General features: G+C 37.0%; 1 protein-coding gene across 4 annotated transcripts in view; it reads left to right on the forward strand.

Annotated features, from left to right (window-relative positions):
- Positions 1 to 23,741, forward strand: part of luzp1 (leucine zipper protein 1) — a 66,026-nt gene that overhangs the window by 23,838 nt on the left and 18,447 nt on the right. For all 4 annotated transcript variants that reach the window (XM_681835.10, XM_073928608.1, XM_073928607.1 and 1 more), the window contains one exon: positions 19,722 to 22,844. In XM_681835.10, coding sequence (XP_686927.3) covers positions 19,899 to 22,844 — 2,946 coding nt within the window. In that variant the 5' untranslated portion in view covers positions 19,722 to 19,898. The remainder of the gene's footprint in view (positions 1 to 19,721; positions 22,845 to 23,741) is intronic.

Below are 23,741 nucleotides of genomic sequence, written 5' to 3' on the forward strand. Positions count from 1 at the left end.
ATGTAACCTATCGGCTTATAGATTTGAGCCTAATTTTGATATTGGATCGATAATGTTAAATTTAAAAAAAGCATTTATTGGCTGATAATGATATGGGCACCAATATATTGTTCATCCCTAACAAAAAAGCAATCTTGATAATTATTTTCTGTATTGATCGATAATGATAAAAATTTCGATATAAGTCGTTAATGCTTCCAGATTTAAGAGTACCCCAACAATGACTGAAGCCGGAAAAATTAGAGCGTCCATTTATTGGTATAACATATTTTCGACATATTTTCGATCTCTGTCAACACACATTTAGATTCTCATTGTTGCACATTTCTTCTGTGTGACTGACTCTTGGATCAATATAGAGTATTAAAAAAGTCCACAGCTTATCATTGCCATTGACTTAAATTTCATCAGAATTCGATATGATATTATCGTCCCAGCTCTAATTTCCTAACATAATTCACAAACACACACCAACAGTGGCATTTCAAACAAGATAAAACTATAATGCATCTATAAAACTGTAAGAGACAGTAAAGTCTAATTCATTGTTTATCTAGGTCTCCAGGCTCACCTCACACCCGTCATCTTCTGAGTCCACATGTAGTTTACCGTTTATGCCACGTCAAAGTCCCATTTCCATAAACTTAAGTTCTGCAGGCTGTGCCAATCCAATAACAGGCAAGTTCATCAGCCTTGATTTATTCATTTTTTAAGTCTTCATTCAGCAGTATGACAGCACCAATAGTTGGCAGTCAATTGCGATCCGTCCACACAAACCTGCATTTTGTCCATTTCTAGGGTTCGGGAAAAGATGAAATTGTATATTGCCCATCCTTTCTGGATTCCTGCTGTCTGTGTTCAAATCCCATAAGAGCACACTTTCATAATGTTTCATCTTGCTTACTATGACAGCGGTTGGGAAGCTCAGAAAATTGCCATTACAATTGGCTAGATTGCCTGTCAATCAAACTGCCACACATTGCACGAGAGTTTGTTTTAATTGAACCAAGCATACTAAGTGTAAACACACTCTCATAATCAAACATGTTCTTCACAAAAATGGGGTCGCGCAACTTACTATGGCTTATAAAATGGACCACTTTATGATACTTTGTTTGAAGATGCCTTTCTTCCAGGTGTGACAACAGAATATAATATAGTAAGAAATGGCTATAGGCTATTCTTCAGAAATTCACTTTATGTTCCATGGAAGAAAATAAGTAATGCAGACTTCAGAGAGTACATAAATATTAATAGTATTTATTCATTAATTCATTTTTCTTCGGCTTAGTCCCTTTTCATTAGGGGTCACCACAGCAAATTGAACCACCAACTTATCCAACATATGTTTTACACAGCAGATGCTCTTCCAGTCGCAACTTAGCACTAGTAAACATCCATACACACTCATTCACACGCAGGCCAATTTAGTTTCTCCAATTCACTCATAGCGCATGTCTTGGACTGTGGGGGAAACCGGAACACTCAGAGAAAACCCACGTGAACACAGGGAGAACATGCAAACTCCACACAGAAATGCTAACTGGCCCAACCGGAACTCAAACAAGCCACCTTCTTGCTGTGTGGTGACAGAGCTAACCACTGAGCCACTGTGTCGCCATTATCATTGCTTTCTATTTTTTTGTTACTTGTCACTTTACTATCAATTCCTAAAAATTGCAGTGGTATTCTCTACAGACACATCTTTGTCTCTGGTGATATGACAAATAGAGCAGTCATCAGTCTTCCACAAATGGCGCAATCAGTCAGTTAACGATTATTATTTCAGTTTCTATCCATGGCCCCAAAGCTGTCAGTCTGTCAGCCGTGCTGTATGGAACTATGTCAACATGACTCTGACCTGACTCATTCCCACCCATAATAGGATATGGACTCCTACTGAGGCATCAGTGCCTTTTGCAGAACAAAGTCTCTGTCTTTATCCTACAAAGCACACACACACATATGCGTTGACAAACACAATCAGGAATTCCATAGGAGAGAGAGAGAGCAAGAGAGAGAGAAAGTAAGGTGGCGTAATTCCTGATGGCTATCAGAATTCCCAGACAGTTTCCAAATGTCCAGAAACTACACAGGATGATGAGGCAATTGTCTTTCCAGGAATTACCTTCATCTGGCGATTGTTAACATGCAAATATAGTTACAGCTTTATGAAAAATGTTCGTTTTTTTTTTCTCTACTCTATTCCACATATTCATGTTCTTAAGTAGAAGCTCAGTGTGTGTGTGAGTGTGTGTGTCCAATTATTGAGGGCAGTTTGGAGAGGTCTGCACAAACATACCACACATACAAGTGATTTCTTTTTTTCTGTTCGTTTGCTTTCCGTCTGCTTTCTACCCCAAAGTCAAGACAGAAAATGGTGCCAAAGGTCAAGCATATTAAACGCCCACCCACTTTGATATATTCATCCCATTCTCTCGCTCTCTTCCTGTAGTTCTAGCTCTGGAGAATGCAGTGTAAATGATGTCTTTTTTATCATTTCGGGCTTCTGGTATTGTGTTTGTAGGTCATGCCAACCAGATGGATCTAGAGAGAAAAGGCTCTTTATTCAGGCCTTATAAGGACATGATGCAGGCAAATCCTACATTTACCATTTGCACTTGGCATCTCTCGTTCTCTCCCGTTTTATCCACTCGCTCTCCACAGCCAAGCACTTTGCATGGATTATATAAACCTGACACTTGGGCAAAAACTATTGCTGGATTAATTTGGAACGTTCTTTGAGATGTACTTTTGGGGTTTATGTTTGATTGATATCCTTTTACTTTCATTACTCATTTTCCTTTGAACATATAGACGTGCACTTATTTAATAATTTGAACATTATTATTTAAAAATAATATTACCTATTAAAGTTCTTTAGTATTTTTGTGATGCCTTTTTTGAGATGCTAATTTCTAAAGGTCAGTGGTTTTAGGGTTTTACACCAGATGTTTTACACCAGATGAGTTTCGACAGTCTTGTGACTAAATGCTAAGTCCACGTTTTGGATCACAATGTCACAATGGGTCCACAATCTTCCAGGATCTGCAATGTTGAGTTTATATGTTGGGATTATAGTATATAATATCTTCTAGACTAGTGGTACCCAAAGTGGGGTTTGGGACCCCCCAGGGGTGTCGCAGGAGATTAAGAGAGAGGGCGTTGGTGAATTCCAAAAATCAAATATATTTTATTAAACTTTTAGAATTACAATATTTTATCCACAATACAGTATATGAAAAGTAGTAGTTAATACTTGGATAAAAAAAACAGTCTTTTAATGTATTTATTTATTTATTTTTATTGTATTGTAACCCCTTTGGTAATTTACATTATATTAAAGACACAGCAATAGCATCAGATGCAGCAGATTGATTTTATGGCACAAAGTTAAACTTTGACACATTTTACAGCACTCTCATACATAAAAATAATTAAACGAAGAATAGACTTGGGTCTATTGGTGTGTTCACTGTTGCATACAAGTTTTGTATGTTTATAACCCCATCTGATGATGTTGCAGACCTTATTTTGGGGGTTGCTGGTTGAAAAGCTTGGGAACCACTGTTTAAGACTACGGAGTCTTCTAAATTGGGATTATAGTATATAAAATCTTCTATATTTAATATTGTTTTAGACTAGACCACAGTTTTGAACACACAATATTTGTGGAGTTACTTTAGAGTTTAATCATAATGGAATGAAAGTTAATCATTTGCCTGGGTTTTTAGGCCTATAACTATTTTAAGCATTCTGGCACAAGAAATTGTACTGTTTGTAGCTTCAATAAGGATGGATTTTATTAAACTGTTTATACATTGAAAAATGTAGTGTTATTTTATATTTACTTATTTAATATCTGTTTATGAATACTGCTAGACTCCCCAGAAAGCACTGTTTATTTCGCTTTTAGCTTTGCTTTTTTGTATTTATCCACGCTTCCAACTTGTTTATTATATTGTATGCATGATTTACTGACCTAGAAAATCATCCCAATTAATCTAAGTTAACAAATTCTTTCCAAATTGAGCTATTCAAGCAGTCTGATGAAATTGTATTCATATTGCAATATACACTAGCTGACAAAATCTTGTCGCCGATCCCAGTTGTAAAAGCAACAAAATATTACTTATAGTTGATCATTTCATGATTTTAAAATCATGGTTTGGGGTTACATTCAGTATGGGGGCGTGCGAGAGATCTGCAGAGTGGATGGCAACATCAACAGCCTGAGGTATCAAGACATTTGTACTGCCCATTACATTACAAACCACAGGAGAGGACAAATTCTTCAGCAGGATAGCACTCCTCATACTTCAACCCCCACATCAAAGTTCCTCAAAGCAAAGAAGGTCAACGTGCACCAAGATTGGCCAGCCCAGTCACCAGACATGAACATTATTGAGCATGTCTGGGGTAAGATGAAGGAGGAGGCATTGAAAATAAATCCAAAGACTCTTGATGAACTCTGGGTGTTCTGCAAGAACACTTTCTTTGCCATTCCAGATGTATTTATTAATAAGTTCATTGCAGAGATGTATGGATGCAATCCTCCAAGCTTATGGGAGTCAAACACAATATTAATTTGTGTTCATTCTTTTACCACTGCACCATGACTTTATATTCTATACTGTACATTATTTCTTTTAAGTGTTGAGACTTTTGTCTAAGCAAAGTCAGACCTTACTGTCCTAATTAAATAATTAAAAATCAAGGCATGATCATATTTTATTTTGGTAAAATAAGTGTAATCTAGAGGCCTTTTCGTTTTTTAAATAAGCCAATTTGATGCTAAATGATCAACTAGAAGTCAAGTTACTATTTGCTATTACTAGAACTTTTGACTTTTGTCAGGTAGTGTATATCGCAGAAAAACATAATTTTGCAATGTCATGTTTTCACGCCCCTGTTCAAAAACCACCTAATACTTACAGTACTTTATTTAATGAGGTCGTTTTTCTTTATTACCATATCAGGAAGTTGTATCCATCTAATGTTTTTTCCTTATTTCCCCATTCAACGTGAGTGTCATGCCATGACTCAAACACATTTGTTTTGTTTTTGTTTTGTTCTTCACCTTCATTAGTCTTCTGTAATCACTCAACCAGTTGTGAAAGCGGCCTGTCATTTAAAATCACACTCAGGTTAATTCCTTGGGTGGTGGGTGTGAGTGTTTTGCATGCTGCACAGGCTCTGTGTGTGTGCGTGTGCATGCACAAGCAATACTGCATTAGAGAACACGTTCTTCAGGTCAGACTCAGGCGTTTTATTTAACATTCCTGCCTGTCAGAAAATACGAACATGAATACAAAGCGCTCAGCTGCCAGCATAATGTGTTAGTAGACAATAAAAACGGATTCCAAAGATGTTACAAGGTTTTTCTTTTCTTCTCTTTAATCACCCATCTACTCAGTTTTCCCTCCCCCCTTAACTCTTTCTGTCTTTCTCCTTCGCTCTCTCTCACGCACACACACTCTGTTTGTTCGTGCCATCTTTTGAACTTCGTACCTCTTTGGGCGTCCCGAATTCCACGTGTTTAATTCGGGCATTCCTTCCCCTTCGCTCGCAGACAAAACAACAACAACAAAGAGAGAAAATTCTCTGGACCGTGAGCTGCCCGCTTCTAATCACTCACAGGAAATGGGCTCCTGTACAGCATGAGAGAAAGAGGGCAAAACAAGCTTTGGATATGTATCGTGCCGTGCTTTTGAGTGCATACTAGAGTTGATGACTGTTTGTGGTCCGGTAGGTTTCCTTCTAAAATGTTTTTAACTTTGCTTTAGTGCTTGTGTAGTTTACAGAATGTTATTCTAGTTGTTGATCCTGATAGGTTGGTTTTTGTCCCAATCAGCTAACTTGTTGTTAGCTTTCTAAGCTTGTTTCTTTTTCCTATCTGCGCATCCATTAGCTGCTTTTGGACTTGAGCTTGTATCCAGAGTCTTTTTGGTCAACAGAGATTTTTAATTTCTTGTGAAGTTATACATATTCACTGGAACACTCTATTTTGATTGGTTTGTTGTAGTTTTCTGTTGATATCGCTGTTGATTAGATGATTGATGAAACCACTCAGGCAGATGTCAGAAGTTATTAGAAAAGAAATGTTTAGTAGTGAAGTCTGCATGAACTGTGTACTTTTATATGCCGATGGTGTGGTTTTCTTTAGGTTTACCTCATCTCTTTTGTGTATTACTGAAACCAAATGAAAATATGAGACAGCAAGAGGAAGCAAAACCTACAACAAAGCATCACAAGTCTGTGTGTGCATGTTTGTGTGCCTATGGCAGATCTGTTTACCTTGGCTAGCATCTTACAAACTGTTTACTTATGCAAGTATGAGGGGGAGCAAAAACTCGTGTGATTATCTAAATGAGTACATACATAAACTATCTGTTTTTGTGGAAATGTAAATAAATGCATAAATACTTTGTAGAACATACATATTTAGGTTCTGTATTTTTTATTTATACGTTTGGTCTGCAACGACATTTATAATGGTTTTACTATTAGGCCTGTTGCAATAATATCCTAATTTTTGTAATTTTTTGTTCAGCAAGTAAATTAAATATGTTTATTTGCATTGTAAATGCTATTAATATTAAATCAATGCTGCCAAATAGAAAATACGTTAGGCTTAAACATTAGGTGACACAAGAAAAATAAATTAAACAATTGCAATTGTAATTGTCTAATCAACACATAATATATGGCCGTGAGACAGACCTAATTTTTACATTTCATGTAAAAACTGATAATCTGAACACTATATTAATTGAAAACTGAAGAAAGAAATTGTTTCAACAAAAAATACTAAGCAGAATCTTTTTTTACTACGACTAATAATAACAATAACAACATTGATGATGATGATGATGATGATAATAATAATAGTCATTTTTCTTAATAATAATAATAATAATAATAATAATTCCTTAAAGTCATATATCGCTTTTCTAGACATTCAAAGCACTTTACAAATTTACAAGTGTGCAGAATCCACCTGGATGACATAATGGCAGCCGTATTGCTCCAGACTGCACACCACACACCAGCTGATTGGTGGAGAGGAGACTGAGTGATGATTCCAATTATTATAGAGGGATAGTTTGGAGTGGCAAATTTGGCCAGGATGCCAGGGTTAACCCTTACTGTTTTTTCAAAGTACATCCTGAAATTTTTAATGACCACAAAGAGTAAGGACCTCACTAAAGGCTCACTAAAGCCTGGTTTATACTCGACACGTCTGCTAGTTCGCTTGAGTGCACACGGCGAATGTGATTTCATCGCTGTGTTTGCAGAGTTCACTTTGGGTGCGCACGACACGATTTTGGCTGGCGGAGCGTATTTAAAAAAAAAAAAGAATTTTTTTTTTTTTTTGAGACTCAAACACAGTTTGAACGGCAACATGTTTTATTATTTAACAACAATTTAATATTTACTAAACTAAAATGAAGTAACAATTTTTTTTTTTGAAATCTGGAAAGGAACATTTGAATCTATTGGTTTATAATATACTGATGGTCTGTTTTTCTAGGTTTTATTGGTGATAATGGTCAGGAATGTTCGACCATTATTGCCTTTTTAGCATATCAGTCGAGGACAAACTCGACTAAATACTTAATACTTTAATAAACTTTAAAATGTAAAACTGTCCAAGATATGAACAAAAGCAAGTGATGCATCAAAGTTTGAATTGAAGAAATCTTGAATACTTAAAAATCTTTATAATCATTAAAATAATTTATAAAAATAAATAGTTTAGAAATCTTCAATAATATTAATGATATGACGTTGTTCCGGAAACCTACTACTTCTCTTTTTATAGGTCTGATTTTACGGTCAGTTTCTTTTGGCTGATCCCTGTCATTTTAAAGTATATCACAACTGTGAATGCGTCAAGTATAAAAGCCTTGTCCATTTCATGAGGTGCGTGTGCACTCATCGGAGGTCCGCAGCGCACCGCCAGGCGAAAGTATAAATCAGCCTTAAGCAGTATAGAATCCCTATCAATATATTGGGAAATTAGGACCCGCGCAGACTGCAGGTTGAGTGCCCCCCTAGCTGCCAGTATTTTTTTCTTGATTTTTTTTTCTTGAGACATTTTTCTTGAGGAAAAAATCACATATGATCATATTCAAATGATTTCTGACCGAACACATGACACTGAATATAATGATGCTAAACATGTAGCTTTACCATCTTAGTAATAAATAACAAAATGTAATATATTAAATCAGAAAACATTTTAACAGTATAAGTACTGTTTTTATTGTTAGCTTCAAAAATATTGGTAAGAATAATATATCAATTAGAAAAAACTTTAACCTCCATTTATCAGAATTCAAGTCTACATTTCAGAAAATGAGACTGTAAGGGTTTGTCACATTTTTCAGATGTCTGGAGACCAAGTTGCTCTAAAGTAATGCTAAGTAAACTTACACCCATGGACATATTTCTTTTTGTTTTGACAGTATTAATTGCTTGAATTTACAAATCAAATCCTGTTTTAATTGTGTTGGCTTAATTAAAGTCATGAGTCAGACGATGCTTATGCCACAGCAGGTTGATGATGTCTGATGACAGAAAGCCACTTGACTGATTTGAGAAAAAAAAAAAAAAGAGTAGTTATAGTGAAATGTGTAACAATAAAAAAAAGACAGACACACCAGAGCTTGAACTCCAATACTTCATCATAGATGTAGAGGGAAGGAAAAGTGGCGCCGGTTTTTTAAAGGAAGTCGCTCACAAAGACTTCAGATGGACTCTGGAACTGCAGACGCACTAACAAACCATTTCCTCCTCTCAAACCCCTACACATTGTGAACATGTGAAATGATTTTACACTTGGGTTATCTGGATATCAAAATTCAAGAGAGACTAAAACATTCAGATGATTACCAGGAATGCATCCTTCCAGAGTGTCAGTGAAAATGAGTCAGTTATTAGTGCAATAAGACTGTAAACACGGACATAACCATCAAGATAATAATCCTCAGTATCATCACCAACAATTTGTGGAAACTTTTTTTTCTTTCTGTGGACGGTAAACATTGAACTTTGACTCAGGAATGCTGAAGTGTCTCAGGGTTGTTTTGTTTTGCATTATTGGCATAACATGATCTTGTACCTTGTTTGAAAACATGCTCATGCCATGTGCTTTTATACATGGCAACATACTTATTATGACTTACTTTAGCCTTTTAGGATAATCCCTTTTAGTGGATCTCATAAAAAAACAAAACAAAAAAGAAACTTCAGACCCCCGATGAGATCTAGATTTGTTTTGAAGCTAGTTCTAGGTTTATTTAGGTTTGTATGCAGTTTTATATCCGGCTGTGCTGTAATCCCCAAGCAGCAAAAGCAGGTCACCTAAACAGAGCAGATGCTTGATTTCTGTGTCACCCACCCAGAGTGAGACCGGGAGCAAGGCTAGGCAGTATATCGAGTTTATACTCCATATTGACGTGTTGCTTTTAGAAATTATACAGAATGATGCCATTCTGTTTATATACATATACGTACTTTGATTTACAATATAGAATGATTAGTATTTAGAAGGACACACAGTGACATGCTGCAGGGAAAATGCTTAATCCAGTACTATGCTTTAAGCAATATATTCTTCATATGTAAAATTTGATTTGCAACTCAGCCCAAGAAACACAGGCATGTATGGACTGAATAGTCTACAAAAGCACAATGGTTATGAACTATCATTTAAAAGTTTAGGGATTTTTTTTATGGTTTTGTTAGAAGTCACTTCTAAAAAGAGGTCACCAAGGTTATGATTAAGTTGAAATGTTTGCATCCTCATTGAATAGATTGATTAATGCCTGGTAAAAAAAAAAAGTATAATGATGGTTTGTTCTGTAGACAATCGAGAAAAAAGTGGCTAATAAGTTTGACCCTAAAATGGCTATTTAAACTGCTTTTATTCCAAAATAAAACAAATAAGACTTTCTCCTGAAGAACAAATTTTATCAGTGAAAATTTCCTTGCTCTGTTAAACATCATTTGGGAAATATTTAAAGAAGAGAAAACATTTTAAAGAGGAGCTAATAATTCTGACTTCAACTGTATAAAGAGCTGGGCAGTTTGGCCTTAAATCTAAATCTAAATCCATTATTTTTAATGAATGATTACTTTATTTATTTTTTAGGTCCTCATAGTTAACTGACAAGTTCAGTACATATGCTCACATATTACAAGTAAGAGACTTCTGATTGAAGGGTGCATTACTTGACTTTGAAATAATTGGAGAAAATACACAGTATCTACTATCTATGATAATTTATTGAACATCAATGTTGAACGACTGAAATTAATATTACATGAATGCGCTCTCAACTTGTAATACTGCGCTCACGACATTTACCATTAAAAAAAGCACCATAGAGCTCAGATTCGGCTGCAAAGTGCTGAACATTTTTTTAGTTCAGCGGGGTCCCAGAAGAAGTGATTCTGTATCGAGAATTATTTTTAAAAGTCGTCCTGGAAAAATTTGATTATTAAATGTTCATTTTGATTACTTTTCGATTAATCTCCCAGCCCTAATATTGAATGTCTTTATTTTTTTTTATTTTTTTGACATTGTAATTTTTTGTTGTTTTTAGCTGATGAATTCCTAATTTTAATTTGATCAAATAGTACATTTTTGTATCTAGTTTTGTGACTTTAATGATAAGGTCAGCTTTGAGAGTTCATGTCCTCTCAAGTCCTGCTTTATCATAGACACACCTTTAACCCTTACATCATTGTTAAACTTGTTTGCTGATCACAGTGAATTGCACACATTTTCAATCCACTGAATGATTTAATCATCAGTCTAATTTTTTTCATTCATTAAATATTTTGGATAACAGAAAGTCCCCAAGTGCGTGTGAAAAAGACATTGCATCAGTGTAACATTACAGTTCAGTTTAACAGATTTATGACTGTCTTTCTTGACAGTTTATGCTTCGGGTCTCTGATTTTATTGTTAAAGTATTAAAATGCTTAAAGTATTTATTATTAATGTTAAAGTATCAATTATTGATTATTTAGAATTTGAAATTAAGTATTAATTATTATATCGCATAGATATGTTTTTTAAAATGTCTATCCCATTAACTTGCCTACAAAAAGAATATGAAATCATTTTACTCCCTGATAAGCTGGTTTTAGTCAGTTTACCTAGGCACAAATATATGGTAAAAATATTAGCGAATAGTCCTATCCACAGCTCCATTTTAGGTCATGACCCACCAGTTAAAAACCGCCATTGGCAACGATATAACAGATATTGTTTCATTCATTTTCTTTCCTGTTCATACAGCCAAAACTAATAATGAGAAACAATTCATCTCTCCCTGATGTCATAATGGTTTTCAAACAGACAGACTTTCTAGCACAGCTGTTATATGGCACCAAAATGTTTAATAAAGCCCTTTGGATGTGTAAACGGCAATTATGCACCATTTTCAGTAATGCGTCTGCTGTGTTCAATGTGCTGATCCTGAAGACAAACGCTTAGCCGTTAAGCTTAGCATCTTGAAATACACTGACACAGCATGCAGCACTACAGATACGCCAGTGAAATTTTTAATCTTTGCTTTATAGAGCCCTAAACTGGTATTCTCAGAAATGCACACGTTGTCAAAACTCAATTGCACGCACACACATTGTGAGAGTTTAGGCTTCACTCGAAATCTCCACAGAAACTCAAATAACAGCATAAATTCCTCTCAAGTACCTGTGTTTATAACAAACATGTGTGGCTGATCTCTCTAGCTTTCCTTGTTTGTTAAGTGCGTATGTTGGGTTGAAAATGGTTCTGGAGTTGTGCATTCTTTGTGTCTGCCAGGGTAAGTGACCTGTGGGGTGGATTTGTCTCCTTACTAAATCATAATGAATCCGTAAATGTTTGCTTGCAGTACAATAAGAAGTATAAACCTCAAAATATTGGAGTAAATAACATCTCTTAGAGTGTCTTGTTAAAAGTATGTTATTGACATTGAAAGGACATTGAGGAGAGTTTGTATTTACTTATGTATACCCTCCTGTGTATACTTATCAGTGCTGCTAATGTAGTGATACCGCAAAGACTCTTACACCAGTTCAGACAAACACTTCCATGCATACAGTGCAGAAGGAATCCAAGATGTAGGTTGATTTAAACATGCAAAAGAAAATCCTTTACTCTTTTATAACTTCTTATAAAGTGAAGTTGGGTGTGTGTGGTCCTAGTATTAATCATATTGTCCACAGCAGTATAGCAACACCAGTAATGTTTGAATTTGAATTAACAATTTTGAACATTTTAAAACAGGAAAAAGTTTTTTTTTTTTTTTTTTTTTTCTCTATGAGCATTGGGTCTGAGGGTAGGGTCAGGTTGGGATGAGGATACAGAATAGGGCTGGGCGATATTGCAAAAAAATATTAATAATTAACAAATAGCTCATCCCTATAATAAAATAAAGTGTTAAAGAGACTCTTAAACTTGATAAATAAAATATTGCTAAGTGTGAATATTATAAAGGTAGATCAACATCTGTAAGGTGTCATTAATAATGATACAGTAAACCTCAAACTTTATAAACAAAACAAATTATGATCATCAAATTTGAGCTTTCAAGTAAAAGAACCAGCCGTTATTATTCAAATAAACTGCAACATTACAAATTGTGAAGTTAAATGACTATATTACTCTCTCTACTAAAAAATCTTTAAAATGGAGTGCTAGTGGTTGGGATGCTTAAAGCCACTCTGACGGCATCCTTCCATCCTTTTTTATTTACAATCTCCTCACTGCTGCCTTACGGTACTCATATTTGCATGAGTTGTTGTTCTGACCTGAAGTAACAAGCGTGAGCGTGTGATTTTCTTCTCCATGTCTATGGTGTCTCGCATAACTAGGTTACCATCAAGCATTTCCTCAGAGAATGACAAATGGACAAATCATTGCTGCACCTCCGATGCATGTCTATGGAGAAAAGTAAAAAGCACTGCAGTGTTTGCATGCGCTGTGTTTGTCTGAGATAATTAATTAGTCTGCTGTTATTATTGAAATGTGTATATTCCATACAAAGTGTGAAACAGATTGGTTGGCTCTACTTGCATGAATTGCGGTGCGCTTGCAGCATTCCGAAAAGTTCAGATGTTTTTTTTAACTAGGTGTACCTGGAAAATGCACTCGCATCATGTGTGCTGCTTTCACACAATGTGCACGTCATGCAAGTTGCGCTTATTAACATTCCTTTCAAGGCGCGTGCTCAGCAGCCACATTTTCATGAAACTATAGCTTCATAGTGAAGTATCTTTTTTTAACGTTATTCACAATGGTGTTCAGTACTGATTTTATCACCCAGCCCTAATATAGAAGATACAAACTCTGTACAGTAGTAAAAATTATTGCATCTGTGGGAATTCCCGATAAAACAGGAAAACCCAACGTGTGTGCATATTTTTGTAACGTATCAGGACACAAATGTGTATAACAAAGTGGGTATGGCACAGATCTTACAAGTTAGATGGTGAGTTTTGAGGTCATTGCTTATGAGGACATTGCTGTCCCGGTTTTTTTTTTTTCTCAAAAGACTTTGTAAATCATACAGGATAAGTTTTTTTTTTTCTTTCAGAAAGGAAAGGAAAGGAACCATTTGCTATACAGCAGCAGGGGTGTCCAAACCTAGTCCTGGAGGGCCAGTGTCCTGTTGAGTTTAGCTCCATTTTGCTTTAACACACCTGCCAGGAAGATTCTAGTATATCTAGGCCCCGTTTACACTAGTGCGTTTTAGTTTTAAAACGGCGTTTTAGAATGAAAACGATCCGCGCCCACACTCGCGTTTTACCCAGCGTTTCTGAACTGCTCTCCGTCCACACCAAAACGCTGAAAACGCACATCACGTGACCACACACACACACTTTGGCAATCGCTGGAGCCCATCTACCCAGATGAGAGCTCTGCTAGTCGGACTTCTCATCAAGCATCTCCCGCTGGATCTAATCTGACTATATTTATTAAACGTGATATTTCATTCATCTTGTTGTCTTTATCTAACGACATATTCCCTGACTTTGGTCATTGGAATCTATTACTTGTTCTCAGGTAACGTGTTTTGGCTGAGCGCAAAGATAAGTTAATGATTAATGTAACCACGTAGCCAACGTTCTGTATATTGACTGATCGCTTAATTGCCTTTATTTCCTATAATGTATAAACTTATTGTATGTTATACTTTTATAATGGCCATTATCGATTATTAAAACTGATATTCAGCAAAAGAGAGGCTGTGTTTCGTATTTTCACTGAAATTGAAAGGAGGCAGTTGTTATCGGCTCCGTTTTGTTATAAATATCCACACAGGGAAGATGACGCTCATGCAGCACGACGCCTCTACATTTCTGCTGTCTGTTTAGTTGTTAATATTAAAATAAAAATAGGCAGTTCCTTATATCAAGTTTACATTTTATTGTTGAGAAAGTGAAACAACGTAGCCAAGGTGATGTGAATGAAGTTATAAAGTACATGGTTCCCTGTGAAGATTGACGCGTATCCTCGGTATGTTTTCCATATCAAACTGAGAAGAAGAGATGCAGCCTTGATCAAACTTGCGAAGTCTGAACTTACACGGAGAAGATTCAGGACTGAACTGTGTGTTAGGCTACTTAATATTGAGGAAAAGCCCCAATCAGAGAGGCGAATGTCTGCAGCCCCGCCTCCGTTTTCAGATGTCTCCGTCTTTCCCCATCCACACTGAGACGGAGCAGCAGCGTTTCAGAATGAAAACGGCCTCTCCAGCGTTTTCGAAACGCTCCGTTTTCGGCGCTCGAGAACTCCGGCGTAGTGTGGACGGATGGCGTAACCGTAGCAAAACTTATGCGTTTTCAAACTAAAACGCATTAGTGTAAACGGGGCCCTAGTAAGAGCTTGATTAACTGGCTCGGGTGTGTTTTATTAGGGTTGGAGCTAAACTCTCCAGGACACCGGCCCTCCAGGACCAAGTTTGGACACCCCTGCTGCAAGGGATAGGGTTAGGTGTAGGGTTTGGGCAGGGAAATGGAAAACACAGTTTGCACCATTTAAAAACACTGGATAACAAATGTGTGTGTTTTAATGAGTTTGATACAAACTTATGAAACGGATATTAAAAGATCATTTGGTCTTTCAGATTGTCAAATGATAGTAAAGCATCTAACAGTTGGTAAAACATACAAAGTTATTGTTAGGAGCTTGTAGTTACTAGTAATAAAGAATGTTTAAAGTTAATTCTGAGAAATTCCCTTGTTTTCCAATTCCACTTTGACATGATTTTATTTAGAGCAATAACATTCTGATTATTTATTTTTCAAGCATGTTGTAACTGTCCAAATACTTGTTGGGCTGACTGTGTATTTATATTCAGTATACTGGGGTAAACTCTTTCCTCTATTGGCTGAAGATGAACGTCATATCTTGGCATTTACTTGGCATTCTGAGGCTGTTGTGCATAAACAAAACTCTCTTTAAGTTTGCATGTTAAGTGGTTTGTTTGCTTGTATAGTGATTTGTGTTTTCCCTTTGTCTTATGGCACTTAAATGAGCACTGAGCTCTCTTTTAAATGTTAAACTCTTGTGAAAGTCTAAACAAATCTGAATCCAGCATGTCTTTATTTTAAACACTGGGCTGTTCTTTTCTCACCAGAGTCTTTTTGTAGCCCTGCTGTCTGCTCAGCCGTTCAGACGACGTACAGCCCCACTAAAACATCAGACTTCCTGTCCTTACTTTTCCATTTTTCCAAAAGCGGTGAAGAGAGGGAGAAGAAAATGACATGACTGCACAGGAAACAACAAACTGAACATTATAGGCTGGTTTTTGCTTTCATGGAAAAATGTAAAAAATTGCTGCTTCAAGCTTCAGGTTGCCACTATTTTGTGGCTTGTCAGATTCTGCCAGAACTGCACAAGTTCAGAGCAGGCCAAACACACACTCTCATCATCATCTCTCCCTCGCTTCCTCCCTTATTTTAATTCAGTGAGCTTTCTTGCCATTTTAACTGTATAATATTGACATATCATTCAATCAGTGCTGGATCAGCGACGGTTGGAATAAATGTTGACACATTACACTGATTGGCAGCACCAAAGCAATCAGATGTGATTAGTTTTTCTTGGGAATTAGGCATTTCTTGCCATAAACAGGAAAAATGTTACTTGATGCATATACTGTATGTGATACATTGTCTGGCAATAGATACTAGGTCACATATCAAATAAAATGTGTTGGCTGTTTATTAACACAACAATGAAAATGGCAACTTTAGAAAAATGTTCTTAGGTTTTTGAAGACAATGCCTTTATATATTTTTAAACTACAAAAAGACAATAATGTCCAGTCTAAGCATGCATGAATACAACCAAAATAAGAGTAGTGGAATACAAGACTATTTGTGTCAATTATTTGTATGGCGTGCAAAACGGCTGATTTATACTTTCGCCTGGTGCCACTTCGCTGACCTTCGCTTAGTGTGCACGCACCTCGCGAAATGGATGAGACTTTTATGCTTGATGCATCCGCCGTTGAGTTTTTTTTTTTTTTTTAACGACTCAAGGCAGTCATAGAAAGTCTATCGTCAAATTGATAAACATAGCAGTTGAAAGTTTTTGAAACTACATCATATTAATATCATTCAATATTTATTAAACTAAACATTTTTATCAATTATTTTAACGACTATAAAGGTTTTTATGACCATTCAAAAAAAAATTTAATCATACTTTGATGCATCACTTGCTTTTGTTCATTTCTCAAACAGTTCTACCTACTTATTATAGAGTTTATGTTTGCAAAATTCTGTCGTACTAAGCTGTGAAAAAGAGCAAGATAAAAACAACGTTAAACAATTGAGCGATTACTCCATATTTAAAATTTCTTTACAGAGAGGTCACGTTTTGATCTTGATGAGATTTCGCAGATCAGAGTTCACTAAGGTTCAGCTTTCAAACTAACCAAAATGCAAAGCTTGTCGTATGAGGTCTGACGAAGTTGCATGCGTATAAATGGAAGTCTATAGGTCGAAAACTATACTCCACAGTATACTCCCACTCCACAGTTTACACATTACTGTCTGGTTAGTTTGTCCTCTACTGATATGCTAAAAGGACATAATGGTCCAACATTCCTGACCATTATCACCAATAAAACCTAGTATATTGTAAACTGGTAGGTTTAAATATTCATTTCTTGCTATCAAATAAATAATTTGTTAATTCATTTTAGTTTTGTAGCTATTAAATTGTTTTAAATTCAAAATTGTAATATATACATCAGTGTTAAACCTATGACTAGTGGAATACATATTCTGTAATTGTGTATTAAAGCTACCTAGTTCTCCACTTTTGCCACAGTCTCTCTGTTTGGCTTTAAGAAACTTATCCCTCAAGTTTTTCTAAACTTTTTTTTACAAAAACTTGCAATTTTTAGCCAAGAGTTATTGGCCATCTGGTTATCTCTATGATCATGCATGGACTGATCATAAAGATGTCTGTACAGGCGTACCGAAATCTCTTCAAAGTGATTCATATTTACCTCATATTTACCTCACCGCATGAACTGTTCTCTCAAATCTCAAATAAATTTGTGCTGCCAGCTGAAAGCATGTCACGCACCCAAAGCAAACTAGCAAACGCGTCAAGTATAAATCAGCCTTAGCGGAACCTTGTGTATGTATTTTTAAGCAAAAGTAAAAAAAAACGTTTTACTACATGTGTATTGTAAATGTATCCATAGTTGTAACACTATTTCTTCAAACATCAACTTATGGTAAACAACAATAAAAAATACATTCTGGTAGCCATGTTCGTAAAACTTGCATACCATCTGCCTCTCATCGGTTGTGATTGGCATGATTTTTGGCGTTAAGGGATTATTAAGAGATATGTTTTTAAAGAATAAAGAGCTTTGGGCTGACCAACCAAACTGATGTCAAGTGCAGGGGAAGGTCTTTTTTTCCCCTTTTACTCCACGAGAACAGAATGTTCAGGAGACCAATGGATTGCTTAGCGTGGTTTGGACTAATGATATGGTGCATGATTGCATGTGTGGTGCTCTTGAGGAAGAAAGCGAAAGTGTGTGCAAGAAGCGAAATAGGGAAAGCGAAATAGGGAAAGAAGTACTTCCTTTGTTTGCATTATTTTGGCTAATTTCTGTATTTTTATATCACGTTCACCTCTCTCAGTACTTTTTTTTTTTTTAACAAAAGATTTTATGGATCTTCTAAAATGTTCCAAATGTCTTGTAAACTTGTAGTCTGTAAACAGATTTTGCTCTCTATTAAAATCCAAGCATCCTTGCTGCCATTCATTATATGGTTAAAATGAGGTCAAATGCCAGTGGTTAAGTCATAAAGTTAACCCATACTTAAGGTGCCTTATAAAAGTTAGCCATCGTAGGAATGAGGACTCCCTGTGAAGTGAGATTTATTCTGCAAACATGAAGGTTACAGTTGCATGTCTTCCAATATGATTTAGGTCATGTGAAAAAAAAACCAGATTGATCAGGCCCATGATTCATACTGTGCCAATATGTTTGCACATTTTGATGAATTCTTACTAATAACATTAGAAATGGATGTTTTAGACTCTCATATGTCAATTTTCTTGTGTGGGTTTGTGAATCATTGTGCGTTTAATATGACCTTAAAAGCCCCTTCTCTGAGAAATCTTGCCAGAGTGAGTATGAATGTCATGTGTCATGGAAATCTGCCTTAGATGTGCTAGATCTCCTTCCTGCTTGGCTGGTATATTTACTGGATGACTCGTTTCCTTTCTAAACCCCGAAGTACTGCTGCCTGTGCCTCACACACCATAAAATTATGGGATTATGAAAGTATTATGACAAAATTCCTGCAGTCCACACACAGCAGCTCATTCATTTGGGCCCGTCTCCATGTTGGTGGGCCTGCCAGTCGAACAGTCATATTGAAATTCACTTTAGATTAAATTGTAGAAAGTGCTCAATTACCTCTAGATCTGCTTTTTCTGTATGTTACAATATTTAGTGGAGTTTTATGGACTAAACACAACTTCTGTCAATACATTTAGAATTAGACTTGAAGAGAGTCATTTTGAATTTGCTAGATTTTGAATGGAAGATCATGAGCTCAGCATCAAATGTACGAGTAAAAATGGCTGCAGCATTTTTATTTTTAATTTGAGTAGCTCTGTCCTGTAAGCTACTTATAGTGTACGTTGCTGTGGCCAGAACTGTCTTTGCCGCATGAAACATTCTAAATCTTCTACAGCATCCTGAGGGTGTGATTAAGGGTGGTGGTCACGATGTTGCCATGAAGAAAGGAGCTTGGACAGAGGCCAGTGTCTCTGCGTCGTGCTGCTGTCAGCAAAAGTGCAGCAAGAAATCAATACTGAAATGAGTTGTGACGAGGCTGTCCTTTTTTCTATTGCAAGGTCTTCTTTAGCTTAGTGGGCTATTTTTTTCCATTGGCGTGTTTATGTGAGCTTTGAACATTTTTAAAATTCAGACAAAATTGTCTAGTTTGAGGGTGGAAATTCTCTAAAGATACAGTATGAATGGTTGCTTTTGTCCATATCTCCAAAGTTGGTGTGTATAAACAAACCCTAGTTTCCCTTAGTAAGTTATTCAGTTAAACAAAAATCTGGAAAATCCGTTTAGGCAATTAAAAATTTGTTTTGCAATAGAAACTCAAACTTTGTTTTTTTTTGTTTTTTTTTTTTTGTCTTGCAGGTCAACAAAACTCGATCACCACTTATAGCGGAGTTCTGGCTCCTGACATGTGGACTTGAAACTTGTCTTTGATTTCTGATGTGCATAAGCTGCTTAGACAACTCCACTATACAAATGTGTACCCCTCCATCAAACAATTATAAAGACCTCACAGTAGAGTAGTATCAGAAGGGCAAAATGACAGACACAACAAATCGCCATCTGAGACACAAGTTGCAGAGCTTAGGACGGCGTCTGGATGAACTTGAAGAGGCCAAAGGCAAGTTACAGAAAGCTGAAGATGAACTTCTTGACATTCAGGACAAAATCATACAGGCTGAGGGGAGTAATTCCTCATTGCTCACAGATGTGGAAACAATGCGAAAGAGATTACTCAAAATCGAAGGTAAAGATGAGGAGGTCAGGAAAGCAGAAGATCTTTGTCGTGAGGTTAGGGAGAAATTAGATCAGGAGGAGAAACTTACTAAGGATTTTAAAGTGGATATTGAGCGTCTTCAGCGCAGAATGACTGAACTTGAGAAACTTGAAGAGGCTTTTGGTAAAAGCAAGTCAGACTGTACCCAGTTGTGCCTTAGTCTTAATGAGGAGAAAAACCTGACTAAAAAGCTTGCAGCAGAGCTTGATGCTTTGAAGGCTCGCGTAAAGGAAGTGGATGCCTCTGAAGGTCGACTAGACAAGGCAGAGAAATCTCTCACTGCAGAGATGGAAAAGCTAAAAAGTCTCACTCAGACATTCATGAATGAGCGCAAAAGGCTTCTGGATAAGCAAAGAGAGGACGACAAAATCATACTCAGGTTGACTGAGAAGCTTGAACGTCAAAAAAATAAAGTAGGCACAACAGACCACAGCCGAACTGATTCTAGAGATCTTCGAATTGAGGATGAGTTATCATCAGGACTTACATGCAAACTGGCCAGGAAGAAGAGTCTTGACTACTTGAAGCATTCAGATGATTTTGATTTGAGAAATGAGTCGGAGAACGAGAAAAATTGCTTACAAGGTCAGGAAGATAATAAGGTTAAAGACCTCAGTCAGGAAGTGGAAAGACTAAAGAATCGTTTGAAGCAGATGGAGTTAGTGGAGGAGGACTTGAGGAACATGGAATCCAAGAATACTGAACTCATTGAGAAATACCAGCAGGAGAGGAACCGTAGTCAAGCTCTCCATGACCAAGTAGAGCAAATGAGAATGGAGCTCAATGTTTGCAGCACTAGTAATGGAAACTCAGCAATTACCAGCACTACAAAGGTCCTGGAGAATGGCAAGGCAGAAAATGAGGAGTTTAATGTACGGGGAGGTTTCAGACAGGATAAACCTAAATTTCTAAATAGGAGTCCTGCTTCTTCCGAACAAGTCACCTCCAAATACAAAAGCAGAGATTCCTCTCCTCAACAGAGGCGAGAAACAAAGCTGAGGAACAAAGATCTTTGTCACTCCAGAGAAAGTTCCCCAAAGACTGTACGTAGGACTCTTGGTCCAGCACATAATGTTAGAAAAGGTCAAAAGACCGGTGCTTCCAACACTTCTGACAATGGAACAAGAGATGGTAAGAAAGAGGAAAAAAATGCAAGTGCCTCGTCATGTGCTCTCAGCGAAAGCAAGAAAGTTTCAGTCCTTAGTCGCTATCCTCCAGCTGTTAATGACCAAAGGTCCTGGAGGCCATCGGTCAAACAAAATGACAATGATGGCAAGAAGAGTCGAGTGGAGAAGTTGTCCAAGTGCCCTGGAAGTGATAATGAATCGAGCAACTCTGATGGGACACACTTTAATTCAGCCAGAGCCACTATTGTTGCTTCACCTGAAAAAGGACTTACTGAACCTGAGAGTTTAGATCAGGATACTTCTGCTGTGTTGAGTCTCTCAAAGGCAAACGGATCCTATACTGCTTATAGGTCCCATGTATCTCCGTCTTTCCTGACTGATCATGGATCGGATGGCCACTCCTCAGCATCTGAAACAGAATCTACAGGCTCAAGGAGATCGGTTGGTGAACAAAGTGATCCCCTGGTGTCAAGTACAAGTGGAAGAACATCAAAGTACACTAGATACTCACGACTACAAGATTCTTACTCTGATGCTTCCTCAAAGAGCCCCTTTAGTGAGGAGCAGCAGAGGCCTCTTACAATGGAAGAGGAAGCACAGGAGACTGCACATTCTTCCTCAGGTATTGAGGTCCGCAGGGTATGCAGCCCTCGTGAATCCCTCCAGTCAAAAGCTGTCATCAAACAAGCCATTGTTGAGATCGACAGGAAGGAAGTAATGTCAGGGGGAACCACAGAGGCTTTGACCACCAGTGGGAAACCCAAGATCTCCACTAAGCCAGTATTGACTAGCAAAATGACCAGCAGTATCACTTTCTATCCCAATGACCCCAGCTCCTCTCGAACAAGCAGTCGGAGCAGTAGTTTATCAAGTGAGCCCCCTTCCAAGGAAAGGCACACTTCCACCAGTAATATTGTCATTGGCCCAAGCAGTGAACACAGAGGTAGCATCTCTATACCTTATGAAATATCCATCCCTAAGAGTGAGCTCACTCTGCGTCAAAGTGAAACTGACACCGACTTCTCTGAACCTCACAGTTACCTTGAGACTGCTCCATTGGAGGCAACCCTTTTGTCTCAAAACAGCTTCAGCCTCCAGTCTTCTGATGCTTCAGACTTCAACAATGACATTGAGTCTGGGTTTGAGAGCAGCAGTAGCAGCACAACAGTGACCAGCTGGAGAAGCCACGCTCACAACCACCTCTCATATGATGACAGTTTGCCAGAAATGAGAAACATCACAGTCAGGAGCACTTGGAAGAGCCGTGGAGCAGCTTCTGTAGATGAATCTGTTCGAGCACTCAGGCAAGATGGCTCAGAGGATGAGAGTGAGTCTTCAACCACCTGGAGAGCATATAGGGCTACTACAGTGCTGGACACTCCAGCAAACTCTAGCATAGGTGCTAACTGTGCAAATAAACCAAGCCCAGCAGAGGTATACATGCGTAGGATCAACAATTCAGCATCATCTGTTCCTGAGCCAGGACGGAGAAACAAGAAGACCCCTTCACCAGAGAGGGCTATTGCACATGAGCCTGTCAGTGCCCAGCAACTTCAACCAAGAGTCCGGAAACAACCCCTGGTGAGTACAGATTTTTACAATTTGCTTGATTAAAAGATTGAAGATTGCATTTTCAGGTATTCAGTATGGATTTTGCACATATGTCCTGTTATAGCTGTGAGAGATTTGCCAAGGGAAATGTTACATTGTAAGATAACGATAAACAGGAGTGTAACATATCCTGCTAATTCTGATGTGAAGTCATCACACGTTTATGAAAGTCATCTGATAATTTAGATCCAATCTTGTTTGTTTCTTTTTATTTGAGTTTTTCCACATTAATTCTGTTCACATATTTAATTTGCCACAATCTTGATTAATAATACTTTTTAGTCGTGGAATTTAACATATTTGTTTAAAGTTTGTTTGATTTGGAAGTCTTTCATCTAATCCTCTGCATCTGGAAGAAGGTGAAGGGGACAGATCTTTCGTAAGCATGATTTATTTTTAGATCATTCTCCATCTGCTGAAGGAGAAAAATAGGCCCTTGAGGGATCGTTTTCTCTTCTGTTTTTCTTGATATGGAATCTGTGCCGGGAAATTGTGCTTTCTAGTTGTTATGACCAGTTTTGTGTTTTGGGTCTGTCATTTGAATACAAGTAATCTCATGTCTTGACTAAAGTATATAAAAAGAACGATTGTTATTTACATTATTATATATATTTTTGTCACTCATTGCTTTACAATTTGTGGAGGATGATCTAGCTAAGGGTTCAATTTAATATTTCTGCTCCTCCTTAAAGTGGTACAACTCATTTATTACAACATTCATTTGAGCATGTTCATAAGATTACCCATTAAGCAGTACTGTATGGATGTCGTGTTTGTATGTTTATTTTTGGTCAGTTATTGTATTTATGGTAAAATATATATATATATATATATATATATATATATATATATATATATATATATATA

Source organism: Danio rerio, chromosome 17 (assembly GCF_049306965.1).
Source record: "Danio rerio strain Tuebingen ecotype United States chromosome 17, GRCz12tu, whole genome shotgun sequence".
In the NCBI taxonomy this organism is placed as follows: Eukaryota; Metazoa; Chordata; class Actinopteri; order Cypriniformes; family Danionidae; genus Danio; species Danio rerio.